We start from the raw sequence: 16,026 nt of genomic DNA, 5'->3' as shown, positions 1-16,026 counted from the left end.
TTAGCGAGGTATGTTGAGTCTAAAGCCAGGCTTCCCTGTACTACGAAGGTGGCTCTCTTTTAACCCGGCTAGATCACCATGGTAACTTATGCTTAGTTTCAGCTTAAAATCGGCTATAAAAGGGCCGCTGTTTCACTGTGTAACTCATTTGGAGATGGCGTCACCATTCATTGAGAACCCGGTGGACCTGGGAGCAAGAATAATTCGGGCAGCACTACAACGTGAGCGGCTTCTTCGAGATCGCGCTGATCTGCTGGCATTTCCTGATGAAATTCTCTACGAGTGATACAGATTTTCAGCCGAGGGAATACGGTACATTTGCTCACTTATTGAGCCGAGTGTCAGGAATGCCACTCGAAGAAGCTGTGCGCTCACTGTCGGGTAAACTGTTTGTGTAGCCCTTCATTTTTTTGCCACGGGAACCTACTTACATTCAGTTGGTGATGCAGAAAATCTGAGCAAGAACACACACTGACAAAATGATGGGGCAGCTTGGCTACATACCACTTTGAATGATGTTTTTGTATTTGGCTCTAACTTGCTGCCATGTCGGACATCTTAATAAAATAGAATATGAAATATTAATTAGGCCAACCTAGTATTTATTTGTCACAGATAATGAGTAAAGTTAATTATTTCTTTGATGTGGACATGAATAAACTGATGAACTGACCAATGTTTCACCCGTTGTGTTCTTACAGGCTTGAGCTATTTTCACTGTCAAAAAGGTCTTTATTGTCATTGTACAGGGACAGTAGCTACATTTGCTTGTTCATCCCGACACAGTAATAAAAATAAAAAAAAACACTGAACATTTATAGCCTACGCACACTCAACCTCGCTTTCAATAAAACACACACGTACATTCTATAACTGAGATCAGTAAAATGTGAAAACAATATAGACATCATTCAAAAATGAAAAAAGATAGTTGTTGCTTCAGTTTATTTATTTTTTAAATGGATGAGGGTTAATATGTAAAAGTTGCACAATGTTGAGCTTTCAGAAATTAAAACACTAAGGGCTTAATATAATATTGATCATAATATTAGTCATTGTTAACTTACGCATTTACACGGTCAGCAATTTTCTGCCAGCAGCCCTCCCTCGCTCTATTGGCGGCGACCGTGTTACTTTTTGCCGTGATGGTTTCTTTGAATTCTTCATAGCCTTGCATAATAAGAATCTGCTCATCTTGAGTAAAATATGTGGCCCGGAATCGACCCATTTTCGCACGGAAGTAGAATAATATGACGTCAAACGCCCCCTTTTATGTGAACGCGCACAGAGCACAAAGCCACAAATGTAACACTTGTCAGACGAATATCAAAACAATGGAGTAGGAGAGTAGACTCTGGGGAGGAGACCTCGCCAACATGATGCTGGTGCCTGGCTCTGAAACATTTAAAAATACAATAAAAATGTATACCCATGTAACATGTGTAAGCCTAATTATGTGTAAAAAATGTGAACAGTCAGAGTTTGATAGATTTTACAATGCAAGCAAAAGGGGGTTGTTAGTTACCATTCTGCTCTGGCTCTGGCGCGAGAGCGTCAGCGTCACCTCAGCCGGAGTCTGTTCCTCTGGCAACGCTGTTGGCTCCTCTCTTCTTTCATCTCATCAGGTTGTACAGGTCAGAGTATGGAGTCCATTCCTTCCAGTTCCGTAGTGAAAAAGCCTGGGGAGACTCTCAGTCTGTCCTGCAGGGGATCTGGCTTCACATTCAGCTGCTGCACTATGAGCTGGATCAGACAACCTGCAGGAAAAGGACTGGAATGGATCGGGGTTGGCTGGTCTGATTCCAGTAAAAACACTTATGCCAGCAGTGTGAGAGGACGTGCAGAAATCAGTAGAGAAGATAGCAACAGCATGGTGTATCTGAGACTGTCAAACTTAAAGCCAGAGGACTCTGCTGTGTATTACTGTGCCAGAGACACACACTGATTAAAGGAAGCAGAGAAGCTTTACAAAAACTCCACAGAACATTTGTTTCCAAAGACCTACAGGTGGCAGCAGAACATATGAAGTCAGATGACACTAACTAAGGAGAGTATGACAGTGACTCTAAACACTCTTAACACTTTGGAGAACACTTTTAACATGTGTGAAGTGTGAACAGTTGACACAGCCAGCCTCTGTGACTGTGCAGCCAGGTCAACATCTGACCATGTGAGGAGGAGTCAATGCAAAACTCAGATGTCTTCCTCCTCTACTTATCTGACTGCAGAGAGGATGACAGAGAAAAGTGGACACACAGTTTAACATGATGGACTATAGGACAGGACTGCTGCTGTTAACTGTCTGCTGGGCAGGTGAACATCTACACTGATCTTAATTTTAAATAACTTTCATTTGTGCTGCAAAGGCAATGACACGCATACTTTTTCATCTCAACAGGTGTTGATGGTCAGACTCTGACAGAATCTGAACCAGTGGTTAAAAGGCCTGGAGAATCTCACAGATTGACCTGTACAGCCTCTGGATTCACATTCAGCAGCTATCCTATGAACTGGATCAGACAGGCTCCTGGAAAAGGACTGTAGTGGATCGCGTTTATACACACAGGCAGTTCTCACATTTATTACTCCCAGTCAGTCAAGGGAAGATTCACCATCTCCAGAGATGACTCCAGCAGTAAACTCTACCTACAGATGAACAGTCTGAAGACTGAGGACACAGCAGTGTATTACTGTGCCAGAGAGACACAGTGAGAGACAATAACAGGAGAGTCATACAAAAACTACTTCCTCTATTTACCACCACAAATGAGAACACTCACTTTTTTCAGTGTCATATCAATTCTCATACTGCTTGAGATTTACAATGTTAAAGTCAAATGTCATCTTTATATATTTAATTCAGATACAATGCACTAAATCACAGAGAGAACATATTTTTTAATGTGTAACAGAACTTTCATTTCCAAACTGATCCCTTGACAAATCTGTATATTTACGTCAGAGTGGAAAATATGATTTCCTAGAGTTAATTTATAGTTTGTATTCAATGAAATAAAAATTCACAGTAAAAATCAGTGGTTGCATCCCCAGACCACATCTGCATGTCAATCTATCCTTGGGCAAAATACTAAACAAATTGCTCCTGATGGCTTTTTCATTGGTGTGTGTGTGTGTGTGTGTGTGTGTGTGTGTGTGAATGACTCTAAATAGAAAGGGTTGTATCGCTCCAGATGAGCATGTTGGAACCTTGCATGGCCATGTCTGCAGTCAGCGTTTGAATGTGTGTATGAATGAGTGAATGTGACAAGTGTTATACATTTGATGATTTACTAGACAAGTGCTTTATATTCATAACTACAGACCATTACATACATGAATTTAGCTTAAAAGAGAAAGAAGCTGAAAAACATTTGATCAGACAGCTTTATTAGAACATGATCAGAAAGTGATCCGTCCACAAAAATATAAGTATTTATACGATCTTAGACCTGACGTGAGATTTGATCGTAGCTCCCGCTCACGTCCAAATTGATAAATGCCGAAGTTTGCGTGGAAATGGTCGTACGCACATTTTTCTGCCGTACGTTCGTTTGATAAATGAGGGCCACTGTGTTGCTGGAAGAGTCTGAGCTGATACTGAACTTGTTCTTAAGGGACTCTTTGTAATAAGTTGTGCATCCAGCAAATCCGCTTATAATCCACTCCAGTCCTTTCCCTGCCGGCTGTCTGATCCAAGCTGTAGCATAGCTGCTAACAGAATAAGAGACCTGACACGTGATGGTCAGAATTTCAATGCAAGTGTTTTGTAGGAACATGTCCCAGGCTGTCCTCCACAGCAGGAGGCCTGACTGTGGGTCTGCGTCAACTCCCCCCTCTTGGACCCCTTTGTCTTCATCACGAGGGGCTGTTTCCTGTGGCCTTCTTCTCACCTCTCTCTCTATCCCATGACCTATCATAAACTGTGACTTACAAACAGAGCCTATCCGTTTGACTGAATATTCGCTTTCACCCCCCCCCCCTCTTGTCAGGAGGACGAAAAGCTATTAACATTCCCAGGGGCGCTGCCAGGGATTTTGGGCCCCATGAAAAGAAATATTACTGGGCTCTTGTACAGCCGGCCGTGAGGCTGTTTACATAAAACTGTGCATTTTAATGATATTTTTGACTATAATTTCCTATATGTGTGAAAAGAACAACATGACAGTTCTATATCGTATAGGCTTCGCCCTTTAAGGCTATCGCTAGTGGGTTTATCCCTCGCGCGCATGCGCAGCACTGAAAGCATTTTAGTCCACGCCCACCTACTGTGGGCCTCACCTCCGGTCTCACCCTGTGTATAAATTGGGGTGAGACCGGGCAATCGGCTCCCATTTTTTCTTCAGCGTTAGCATATGCAGCATCTGAAGTTTCAAGACGGTTTTCAAGAAGCGATGTCTTCAGACAGCGGCGTCCGCATGTGTCCGGTCTGCCAGACGGGCCACATTATGGGCTTTGACCTGCATGCCTGCTGCGAGTCGTGCCTCGGGCCGGTGCACGCCGGCTTGGCGCTAACTCCTCAGGCGATGTGCCCGTACTGTAAGCTCCTTCCTGCCTCGGAGAGGCAGCGCAGAGCTGACACTTTCGCCGCTGCTGCCGCGGATGTTTTTCCCGCCCTTGACATCTACTCCATGGACGATGCCGTCAGCTTCTTCGACGAGGGGTTCGAGTCGGACGACTCCGCCCGCCATGATTCTCTACGCAGGTCGAGCGTGACTCCCGCCCTCCCGCCGGAGGGGCTGGAGCCTGATGCCGGCCTGCCGGGTGCACACCCGGGTGTCCCTGGGGTCCCCGTCTCAAGAGCGGCTTCCCTGCCGGCTGTAGGAGCTCTTCTCCGAGAGCTCCCGGCGATCATAGAGAAGGCAGCGGCTTACAAGAACCTGCCTGTTCCGCCGGCACACGCTCCACTTCCCCCGGACGACATGACAGGCAGCTTCGCTTCGGCCCAGACGGCCCGACGTGACCCTGTCTGGCCCCGCTTCCCGGCCATCACAGCCTATCACTCAGGTGCAGCGGCTGAACCCGGGAAGCTGAGAGCTCCGGTCTCCACCTATGTTCCCATCACCAAGGTGGAGGGATACACAGAGCAGGGCTTCCCTCCTGTCCCTCCCTTGAACCCGAGCCTGAAGCCGGTGTTCGGTGTCAGGACCAACATGCTCGGTGGACGGCGGCCGACCGCGCTCTCCGGCAGAGACCAGACGACAGCGAGATTTGCCGACAGATCTCACCAGTGTGCTTTTCAAGCCTCCGCCGCAGCCAACAACATGGCGCTGCTGGCGTACTCGGTGACAAAGATGGCCGCCGAACCTGAGCTCCTGCCTGAACGGGCAGAGGAGCTCGGTAAAGCCGCCAGTGCCACTCTGAATCTGTGTGCGTCTGTCGCTGTGTCGTCCGCCCGCATTGCAGCGTGGCAGCAGCTGATCCACAGGAACATCTGGCTGCATCTGTCCTCCTCCATCCCAGACTCCATGAAGACGGAGCTCCTGGAGGGCCCCATCGGCCTAGAGGGTCTGTTCGGTCCCAGTCTCCACTCCGTGGTGGACTACATGCAGAAGACCCCAGAGGAGGCCGAAAGAATTAAGAAGCAGGCGGCACGCCCTCAGCGCTCCTCCGGTCACTGGCGGGACCGCCGTGACCAGCGACCGAGGCAGAGACGCCCCGCAGCGGCTGCATCTCGCCCCCCTGCTCCTCCTGCTCCTCCACTGCCACCTCAGCCGGCTTTTCATGCGGCTCAGCTGGCAGCTCGGGTTGTGTGTAATAAAGATGTGGGAAATGTTCTGGTTGGTAATGTTAACAACCGTTTTGAAATAAAACACAAACATCATCCCCTAAAAAGCAGTTTTTCTGCTGAAACTCAGTCTGCCCTCGAGTCTGCTGACTCAGCTGCAGCTGCAGGTCACACACTCCCCACACTGTGTGAGCCGGCGGCCTGTAACCTCTCGGTTAACAGGCTGCACGGACTCACGTCATTAATGCAGCACATCTCCTCTGTGTCACACTCAGAGGTTCCCTCCACACATGTTGTAACTACACATGTGTGTGATAATGAGCCCACGAGCGCCGTCACTACGCCTCGTGTGGACAGCGCGCACACACTTCTGTCTGTGCGCAGCGTCTCCTCTCCTCATCCTTCGGTGAGTGAGAGTTTGAACGCTCCTCAATGTCACGTTTACGAGTGTTCTCCTCCTAAACGGCGACTTGTTGACGCTGATGTGTCCGCTCATTACACACCGTCTCCCCGGCAGCGTCCGGCTGTGAGTCCGTGCGTAATGCGCTCTCCAGAGACTTCCTCTCAGCCCTTTCGGTCCGAGCCCCCCATGGGTTGCTCCCGGAAACGCTCCGGCACGAGCAACGGCGGCGGGGGCTCTGGCTTGGCTCGTCTCCATGACAACCACAGCGCATCAGCTAAATGTACGCCCGCTTTCAGAGCATTACTCAGAGTGGCAGAGCGTCTGTTTGATGGACAGCTGGATGAACAGGCTGATCAGCAGAGGTTACACACTGCAGTTCGCCTCTCCTCCCCCGCAGTTCAACGGGATTCTGGAAACACTCCTGTCATCCCAAGAACTCCGTCTCGCTCTCCAGTCAGAGCTGCAGGAACTCCTGATGAAAAATGCAATTTCCAGGGTTCCTCAGGGAGAGGAAAATCAGGGTTTTTACTCCCGTTATTTCCTGGTCCCGAAAAAGACGGGCGGCATGAGACCCATCCTCGATCTGTCTCTGTTCAACAAATCGATAATGGAGAGACGTTTTCACATGCTGACGATCAGACAGGTGCTGGAATGTGTTCACCAGGGCGACTGGTCCACTTCCATAGACCTGAAAGACGCGTATTTTCACGTCTCCATCATCCCGAAACACAGGAAATTCCTGCATTTCTCATTCCAAGGGATGCAGTATCAGTACAACCGTCTGCCATTCGGTTATTCCCTGGCTCCACGCACCTTCTCCAAGTGTGTGGAGACGGCCCTGCAGCCTTTACGCAGGATGGGGATGAGAGTGCTGTTTTATCTGGACGACCTGCTTTTGCTGGCTCGCTCCAGACAGGAAGCAGCGTTACAGACGAAAAGTCTGGTAACACATCTGTCGAGTCTGGGCTTCACAATCAGCTGGGAAAAGAGCTCTCCTCTTCCCTCCCAGTGTGTGATCTATCTGGGAGTGGAACTGAACTCAGCCAGCATGAGAGCGCGGCTCTCTCGGCAGAGAGTGGAGGCGCTGACAGCTCTCCTCCACCGTGTTACGCCTCACAATGTGGTGACAGCTCTCTCTGTCATGCAGCTGCTGGGCATGATGTCAGCAGCTCATGTGGTGATTCCTCTGGGCCTGCTCCACATGAGACGGCTGCAGAGATGGTTCATTCGCCTGCGCATCGACCCTGTGCGTCAGCGGAGACGCATGGTTTCCATTCCTCCCTCAGTGGGCCCAGATTTAGCCCACTGGAGAAACCCTCACACCCTGTTAACGGGGGTGCCGCTGGGCAGAGCCGCGTCACACATCTCAGTGTTCACAGACGCATCTCTCTCAGGGTGGGGAGGAACGTGTCTGTCACAGGTGGTGGGAGGACAGTGGTCAGAGACTCACATGTCTCTCCACATAAACGTGCTGGAGCTTCTCACTGTGTGGAAGGTGATCCAACATTTCGCTCCGCTGCTGCAGAATCAACATGTTCTGATTCGCACAGACAACAAAGCGACGGCAGCCTACATAAACCGGCAGGGCAGAGTCCGCTCCGCTCAGCTGCTGAACACAGCCAGACGGCTGCTGCGCTGGGCGCACACACACTTACTCTCCATCAGAGCAGTGTATATTCCCGGTGTATTGAACAGAGGGGCGGATATTATGTCGAGAGGAGGCCCTCGACAGGGAGATTGGAGCCTCCATCCCGACCTGGTCACCCAGATCTGGAACAGGTTCGGCAAAGCAGAGGTGGATCTGTTTGCCGCACGCGAAAACGCGCAGTGCGCTCTCTGGTTCTCACTGAGCACACGAGACAATCCTCCGCTGGGAGTGGACGCGTTTGCGCATCGGCCATGGCCCAGGATGCTCCTTTACGCATTCCCTCCTGTTCCGTTAATCCCTCGGTTCCTGGACCGAGTGCAGAAAGAGCAGCTGTCAGCGATTCTGATAGCTCCGGAGCGCACGGGCGCGTCATGGTTTCCATGTCTGCAGCGGTGCAGCCAGTGGGAACTCCCGTGGCGCAGGGACGCTCTCTCTCAGGCAGAGGGAGCGATCAGGAGTTACCCGGTGACAGGTCAGCGTCTGTGGGCCTGGCCGCTGAACGGGAACGCTTAGAGAGGCTGGGTCTCTCTCAGGATGTGGTGCGCACTATCCAGAGCGCGAGAGCCGCTTCTACCAGAGCTTCTTACACAGCCAAATGGACAGCTTTTCAGCGTTGGTGTGTAGAAAAGAGCCTGGATCCCACTGCGTGTCCCCTGCCTCACGTGCTTTCATTCCTCCAACTGTTGGTGGACAGGAATTTGGCTTTCAGCACAGTTAAGACTTATGCTGCTGCTATTTCGTCCTGTCATGAAGGTTTCGGTGACAGATCGGTGTTCAGCCACCCTCTGATGAAACGTTTTCTGAGAGGCGTACGGAGACACAGACCGGTGTCACGCTCCTTAGCCCCTCAGTGGGATTTGGCGCTGGTTTTACGCGCGCTGGTTAAAGCACCTTTTGAACCTTTGGATCAGGTGCCACTTAAGTTTTTGTCAGCCAAAACTGCTCTGCTGTTGGCTCTGACATCTGCGAAGAGAGTCAGTGATTTATCTGCTCTCTCTGTGGCTCCCTCGTGTCTCAGGATCCAAGGAGACGGCAGCTCGGCTGTATTACGGCCTAATCCAGTTTTTACGCCTAAAAGCATCACGAGCTCCTTCAGATCCAGGGTGATAACTCTGGATGGGTTTTTTCCTCCCCCTCACAACTCTGAGGAGGAAGCCACGTCTCATCTGCTCTGCCCCGTGCGTGCGCTGTCCTGCTACGTGGCGCGCACCGCTGCCTCGCGACGCACCCAGCGTCTGTTTGTGCACTACAGGGAACAGTCTCTGGGACTCCCCCTGTCTGCTCAGCGCCTGTCACACTGGCTGTGTGAGGCTGTGTCACAGGCATATCTCTCCTCTGGGGTGGATCCCCCTGAGAGCATCAGAGCACACTCTATCAGAGGAATCGCGTCCTCCACGGCTTTGCATGGAGGAATGACGGTGGAAGACATTTGCACTGCAGCTTCCTGGTCTTCCCCCTGTTCTTTCATCCGTTTTTATCTACGAGATGTCTCCATTTTCTCTATGACTCACTCTGTTCTGAGTGTTTTGTCAGAGTGATGGATGATGATTTGAGAGTGATGGATGATTTTGTGTGCGCTCTCCCTCCTGCCTGTCGGCGCATGGAGAGCTGCCTGTTTCTCCCACTCTGTTCCTTACAGTGCGTAACCTTCGTCTCCACTTCCTCACAGCAGTGGGCTTTATTGTCCCCAGCCTCGATCCCATCATAGAGAATGTTACATTATATTCTACTATGCTGTGCCACTCAGGCACATATGGGGTTTTTGTGATGCGTCTTTACGCATGACGCATGGCTGGGTGTGGAGCGTTATGGATTCGTTATTGGAGCAGGTGTGTTCGTGCTTGTGGTACCGAACGGACCCAGTGAGGCATGGACTATATCCTGCTTCGCCTTTAACCCACTAGCAATAGCCTTAAAGGGCGAAGCCTATACGATATAGAACGATAGTTACGTATTGTTACTCTAGATTCTATGAGTATAGGCGCAGCCCTTTAAGCTATGGGCCTCACTGGCTCCTGAAATGGCTGAAGAAAAAGCTGTTTTATGGGAGCCGATTGCCCGGTCTCACCCCAATTTATACACAGGGTGAGACCGGAGGTGAGGCCCACAGTAGGTGGGCGTGGACTAAAATGCTTTCAGTGCTGCGCATGCGCGCGAGGGATAAACCCACTAGCGATAGCCTTAAAGGGCTGCGCCTATACTCATAGAATCTAGAGTTACAATACGTAACTATCGTTACTTGGTAGGGGAAGCACTGAACACTCAGAATAACGGAATTTAGATTCATTGTCTGCAAGTCTGCAACTTTAATGGTTAAAATATGAAATTCTCTTAATTAAATTACCTGAAAAATACAAATGCATGACATACATGAATTATATAGAATTTCCTGTAATACCATTCGCAATAGCATCACCATCACCAGATTCAGGTTTCCTCCCACCATTCTGTTTTACTGTCAGTGATTTGATCAAAAATAAGAAAAGAAAATGTGATTTTCACAACACTGCTCACTGTCTCCCTCTTGTAGCCCTGCATTTAGGTCTAATTAATCTCCAAAATTACTATTATAGCAATACCACACAATTTCTCTTTCAAACATGCACATCACCCCCCCCCCCCCCCCCCCCCCCCCCTAGCCCCCCCCCCTCCCCCCCCCCCCCCACACACACACACACACACACACACACACACACACACACACACACATACACACTCTAAGACCAGCCACTGCACTCAATGTAAAAACTGTATGCTGTCTTACATTATGTTTTTGTTGTTGTTTTTATTAAGTTTGTTATATACGTTTATATATTGTTAAAAAAAATCTATTAAAAATAAAGTTATAGGCTATATGCTTTTTAAACCATTTAAATCATTCTGAAATAAATACAGACTATGTGTTTTTATTTCAGAATGATCTTTATTCATTAATTTCAATTTATCTTTTTTTTCCATAATAATAGATTAATTCAACACAGAGCTGCTCACCTCCTTCCTCAGTTGTGGGTAGGCCTACTGGGGCTGGTTCAGGGGTAGGGGGCTCGCGGCGCTCACAGACAGCTGCGGCTGCTGCTGCACTTGACGTGTCTGTTCAAACATGCATCATTTTTGACAGGAGGGGTGGTCAACTGATTAAATATGGGCAGCTTGCTAAACGTGAACAGTGAAATCTAAAAATCCAGAGTTTTCTTCCAAAATATGAGCTAATATGGGGAGAATAGTGAGCTAGCTTAAAAACCACAAGGTTAAGATAAACAACAGACTAATGTGTGGGGTGACATACTGACGCCCCTTTACTTCTCTCTCCTGCCTAATCTTTTTGTCTTTCCTTTTTTGGCTACCCGACTTCCGGGGCATTTTGCCTTCTCTCGGTCTCCTTACTGACTGAATACACCGCACTGCGCAGCAGTTCAGTTGATTGATGGGAGGACCGAACCATTTTACGTAAGGGGGGGGGGGGGGGGGGGGGCCTTGAGAAATGTTTCCAAAATAAACTTAGTGTTATTATCAGTGCATTAAGTGATGCATATTTATGATTATAAACTAACAAATTAGTGTCATATTATTTTTGTAAGTATTATAATTTTATTAGGGGCCTTTCTGGCCCCCTGTCAATGATGGGCCCCTAGAATCCTTCCCCTTATCCCCCCCTTTTCGGTGCCCCAGAACATTCCTATACTACCAAAGTAAAAAAGAGTCCTGATTTCTTCCTTAATCTGGGAAGAGTATCAAACTGGGACCTCACCTCCTCAGAAATAACATATCTTCCCTCCACAGGATAAGGACTGTGATTTGATGTTTTTTTCATCGCTCTAAACTAATGGAAACCCACAATCTTCACAATTTCTGTTACTTGTTGTCACCCGTTTGAATTATTATCTAATATCATTTACCCTGCATTTATTTAGTTAATAAATATGTATAACCTTATGTCGTTGTCTGTGCAAGTTTAATCTGATGTGGGAAACGATGGGATTATGCAAAAAAGTCACTACTTCAGAAATTGAGACGTAGAACATAGATTTTGATACTGAAATTGGATAAATTAATATTTTTCAAGCTATGTCCCCTACAGTTTCTTTGATCAGACTTGGACAATGATTTCAGCCGATAGTCTGTTGTGCTGTTCTTGACTGATTTGTGAGAGGGTGTCTGTCCTTAATTTTTCACACTTTTGATAAAAAATTATCACAAAACAGAAATTCTGTCTCATCCCAGTCCAGTTCAGATGAGTTCTGTAGGTTTTTGTACAGCTGCTCAACAACTCCAGTCACTGTGGCTGTCGAGCACAATAATAAACAGCAGAATCTTCAGTCTTCAGACTGTTCATCTGCAGATACACCTGCTGTCTGCTGTTGTCTCTTGAGATGGTAAACCGGCCTTTGACTGACTCAGAGTAGTATTGGGTGCTACCACTTGGTTGACTGATAAAAGCGATCCACTCCAGTCCTTTTCCAGGAGCCTGTCTGATCCAGTTCATAGCATAGTCACTGAATGTGAATCCAGAGGCTGTACAGGTCAATCTGTGAGATTCTCCAGGTCTTTTAACCACTGGTTCAGATTCTGTCAGAGTCTGACCATCAACACCTGTTGAGACAAAAAAGATACACATTTAATGAGTTATGTTCCCAACAACAATGAAAATATTTGAAATACAAATCAGTGTAGATCTTCACCTGCCCAGCAGACAGTTAACAGCAGCAGTCCTGTCCTATAGTCCATCATGTTAAACTGTGTGTCCACTGTTCTCTGTCATCCTCTCTGCAGTCAGATAAGTAGAGGAGGAAGACATCTGAGTTTTGCATTGACTCCTCCTCACAGGGAGGAAACAGCTGGACAGGAGATATTTATCAACACTTGGGAATTAATGTCCAAGAGTCTAACATGTTTTAGTTTCTGTAAAATGTCAGTCAGTATCATCAACACAACCACAGTTATTCCATATACACAGGAATGTTATTCTTAGTTCAGACATCTGACACATTAACATACAGGTTTTATTAGAATTAATGAAATAATAATTTATCTTGTTATCAATATTTTGTTTCTTATCAGTCACTTGGGGGAACAGTTGGCAGCACATTAGAATATTTACAACAATATGAATAATCTACAGTTTAATTCTGATCAGCAGAATCACTTTTATGAATAATGCTTGTGTTATGACCCTGGGTCATTATTATTTTGTGTGTGTATAGATATGATGCTGCTCTGTCCCTCCTCCTCCAAGTGTGTGAGCAGTCTGCTCTGAGTGTGTGGATGATTGATAGCAGGTTGGACCTACTGATTGGCTGGAGCTGTCTGATTGCTGCTCCAGGATTGGCCAGAGGACTGCAGTCTCCCTCTCCAACCATTCGCCCACTTCCAACTGGGACCGGTGTCTAACTTGTTTAGGATTTTGAGTTTGTGATTTGTAGAACTTAGCGTAATTGTCAATCCGAGTCTTCTGTAACTTTGTACATTTAGTAAATTTTGTGTGGTAGCCTAGTAGGAGGGAGAAGCCTTTTCTTTAACCTTTTTTTCTCCTGTTTTCCCCTGTTTAGAGTTAGGTAAGATTTTGTCTTTTTGTTAATACTTTTGATTTGTATAGGGTAGGTAGGGAGATAGATGTTTTTGTTTGTTGTTTTGGCCTCCTCTCCCTCTGAAAATAAAATAAAATGCTACCTTTAATTTAAAAGATCCTGTGACACTGGCCTTCTTGGGAGTGGGAAGAATGGGGAGCAGCATATCGTGTTATGTCTCTGATTCCCCTAGATCAGGGGCGTAACACTTGTCATCTTATTCCATCACACAACTAACAGCTGTTTTGAACAGATTTTTCGATTGTGTTTTGATCAAGACACACTGATAAATCTTTTTCAACCTGTTTTTCTCTTTTCAAACTTCATTCAAATGATTCATGGTTGACACAGTGACATACGGTGAGTGATGCAACATGAGGCAGTCTCTCGCTCCGTGCATCATTTGTTCATTTGATGTTCAATTGAGAGTCCAAATAAGAAAATGAAAACATTATTCTTAATTTCATTGTGTATTGAGGACAGACCATCACTGAGATCAGCAGATATGATAGTCTCTTCATAGTGACAGAGAGAGAGAAACTTGACACTGACTGACATCTAGTGGTTTTGTAAATGGAACTGCAACATTATATTTCACCCTCATGCTGTGACCAACTTCATAATCCAAAAAATACAAACATTATTGTCAATCCATCAATGTTTTTATACTTGGCCATGAATTCAGCAGATTGGTTGCTTTCATTGCCTGTTATGTGAAGAACTGATCATTACAAGACATTTTAGTTATTTGTTCTAATGGCTGATGTTACTGGTTGACAACTTGATCATCAATAGTTTTCATGATTTTATTGAAAAAAAAAAAAAAAAAACAGAACTAAAATTAATTTTCAAGATCTTACGGTCCAGTAAAGATGACTACTGTAGGTTTTTGTACAGCTGCTCAACCAACTCCAGTCACTGTGGCTCTCGAGCACAATAATAAACAGCAGAATCTTCCGTCTTCAGACTGTTCATCTGCAGATACACCTGCTGTCTGCTGTTGTCTCTGGAGATGGTAAACCGGCCTTTGACTGACTCAGAGTAGTAAGTGCTGCCACCACCACTGTTGATATAAGCGATCCACTCCAGTCCTTTTCCAGGAGCCTGTCTGATCCAGCTCATCCAGTTGCCACTAATTGAAAAAGAGGCTGTGCAGGTCAATCTGTGAGATTCTCCAGGCCTTTTAACCACTGGTTCAGATTCTGTCAGAGTCTGACCATCAACACCTGTTAAACCAAAGAATAAATCAATGAATAATTAGAACATATAAATGTAAGATATTGTCAGCACAAGTTATTTAAACTTAGGATAAGTGTAGCTCCTCACCTGCCCAGCAGACAGTTAACAGCAGCAGTCCTGTCCTATAGTCCATCATGTTAAACTGTGTGTTCACTGTTCTCTGTCATCCTCTCTGCAGTCAGATAAGTAGAGGAGGAAGACATCTGAGTTTTGCATTGACTCCTCCTCACAGGGAGGACCTGGATTTGACTTGGATCTCACTGTTTGGTGAAACTGGTGAATGATTGTTTACTGTACATGATTAATTCCTTCAAGGGAATCTGTTTTTATATCCACATTGGCTGGTGCAACGATGTGACAGTGATCCTACAGCATTGTTCTTCTGTTCTGGAATAATTTTTCATCAACTGAAAACCCAGAGACTGTAACGTCATTCATCAGCTTCTGTGAGGACTGCGTTGTACCATCACGCACCAGGGTGAGCTATAACAGTGGCTGAAGTTATAACAATAAAGGCTGAAGAAGCATTTAGGAGTTGGGACAAAGACAGTTTTAAAGAGTCAAAGTACAAGTTTAGCAAGGTGGTGAGAGAAGCTAAATGACAGTACTCTGAGAAACTCCAACATCAGTTCTCAGCCAATGACTCTGCTGCTACTGTCTGGAGTAGACTCAGGAAGATCACAAACTATAAACCACCACCATCCCTGTGACACCCTTCATGAGCTCCAGCCCAGGATCTCCCCCTCCCCGACCTCGGCAGGAGCACCTTCTTTTCCACCATGGCCCACCTCTGCACCCACCCCCCCCCCCCCACCACAATGACAACTCTCTCCATCCTGAAGAGGGATGTCAACAGACTCTTTAAAAAACAGAAACCCTACAAAGAAACCAGTCCTGACTGTGTCTCTCTATCTCCTTTTGACTTCTTTGGTAATGAAGTCTTTTGAGCGCCTTGTTCTGTCTCACCTAAAACCATCACTGACCCACTAATGGAGTCAGTTCGTCTACAGAGCAAAAATGTCTGAAGACGATGCTGTGAACACAGAGCTCCACTACATCCTCCAGCATCACAACTCCACTGTCAGTTAATATTAATGAGAGCACAGAGAGACATTATTGTCTCTGAATTTGTAGACATTTTTTATTTTGTGGTGACTACTTTACTGTGCTGTCTTTGGACGCTTAATTAACAAATAATCTTTATTGTGTTTTGTTTCATTTAATGTTTGCTGTCAATATTACAGATTAAAAATCATGATATAATTATGTATTATATAAAGTACTTCATGTTTGGCTTCTTCAGTCCAGTAAAGATGAGTTCTGTAGGTTTTTGTACAGCTGCCCAACCAACTCCAGTCACTGTGGCTCTCCAGCACAATAATAAACAGCAGAATCTTCAGTCTTCAGACTGTTCATCTGCAGATACACCTGCTGTCTGCTGTTGTCT

At 46.5% G+C, this 16,026-nt stretch overlaps 2 gene segments (V, D, J or C); both read right to left on the bottom strand.

Moving 5' to 3' along the window:
• Window positions 1-12,064: 12,064 nt before the first annotated feature.
• LOC115576125 (Ig heavy chain V region 914-like) lies at window positions 12,065-12,504 on the bottom strand (the record flags this gene model as incomplete). The annotated part of the segment is given in 2 exon segments: window positions 12,065-12,366; window positions 12,456-12,504. Coding segments are annotated over 2 exon segments (351 nt in total), but the record flags the coding sequence as incomplete, so codon positions are not given.
• Window positions 12,505-14,049: 1,545 nt separating this feature from the next.
• Window positions 14,050-14,732, bottom strand: LOC115575218 (Ig heavy chain V region 6.96-like). The segment is given in 3 exon segments: window positions 14,050-14,061; window positions 14,274-14,566; window positions 14,667-14,732. Coding segments are annotated over 3 exon segments (354 nt in total).
• Window positions 14,733-16,026: the final 1,294 nt, after the last annotated feature.

Source organism: Sparus aurata, chromosome 23 (genome assembly GCF_900880675.1).
Source record: "Sparus aurata chromosome 23, fSpaAur1.1, whole genome shotgun sequence".
Taxonomy (NCBI): Eukaryota; Metazoa; Chordata; class Actinopteri; order Spariformes; family Sparidae; genus Sparus; species Sparus aurata.
The sequence above is the reverse complement of the archived record's forward strand: the minus strand, read 5'-3'. Positions and strand labels throughout refer to the sequence as shown.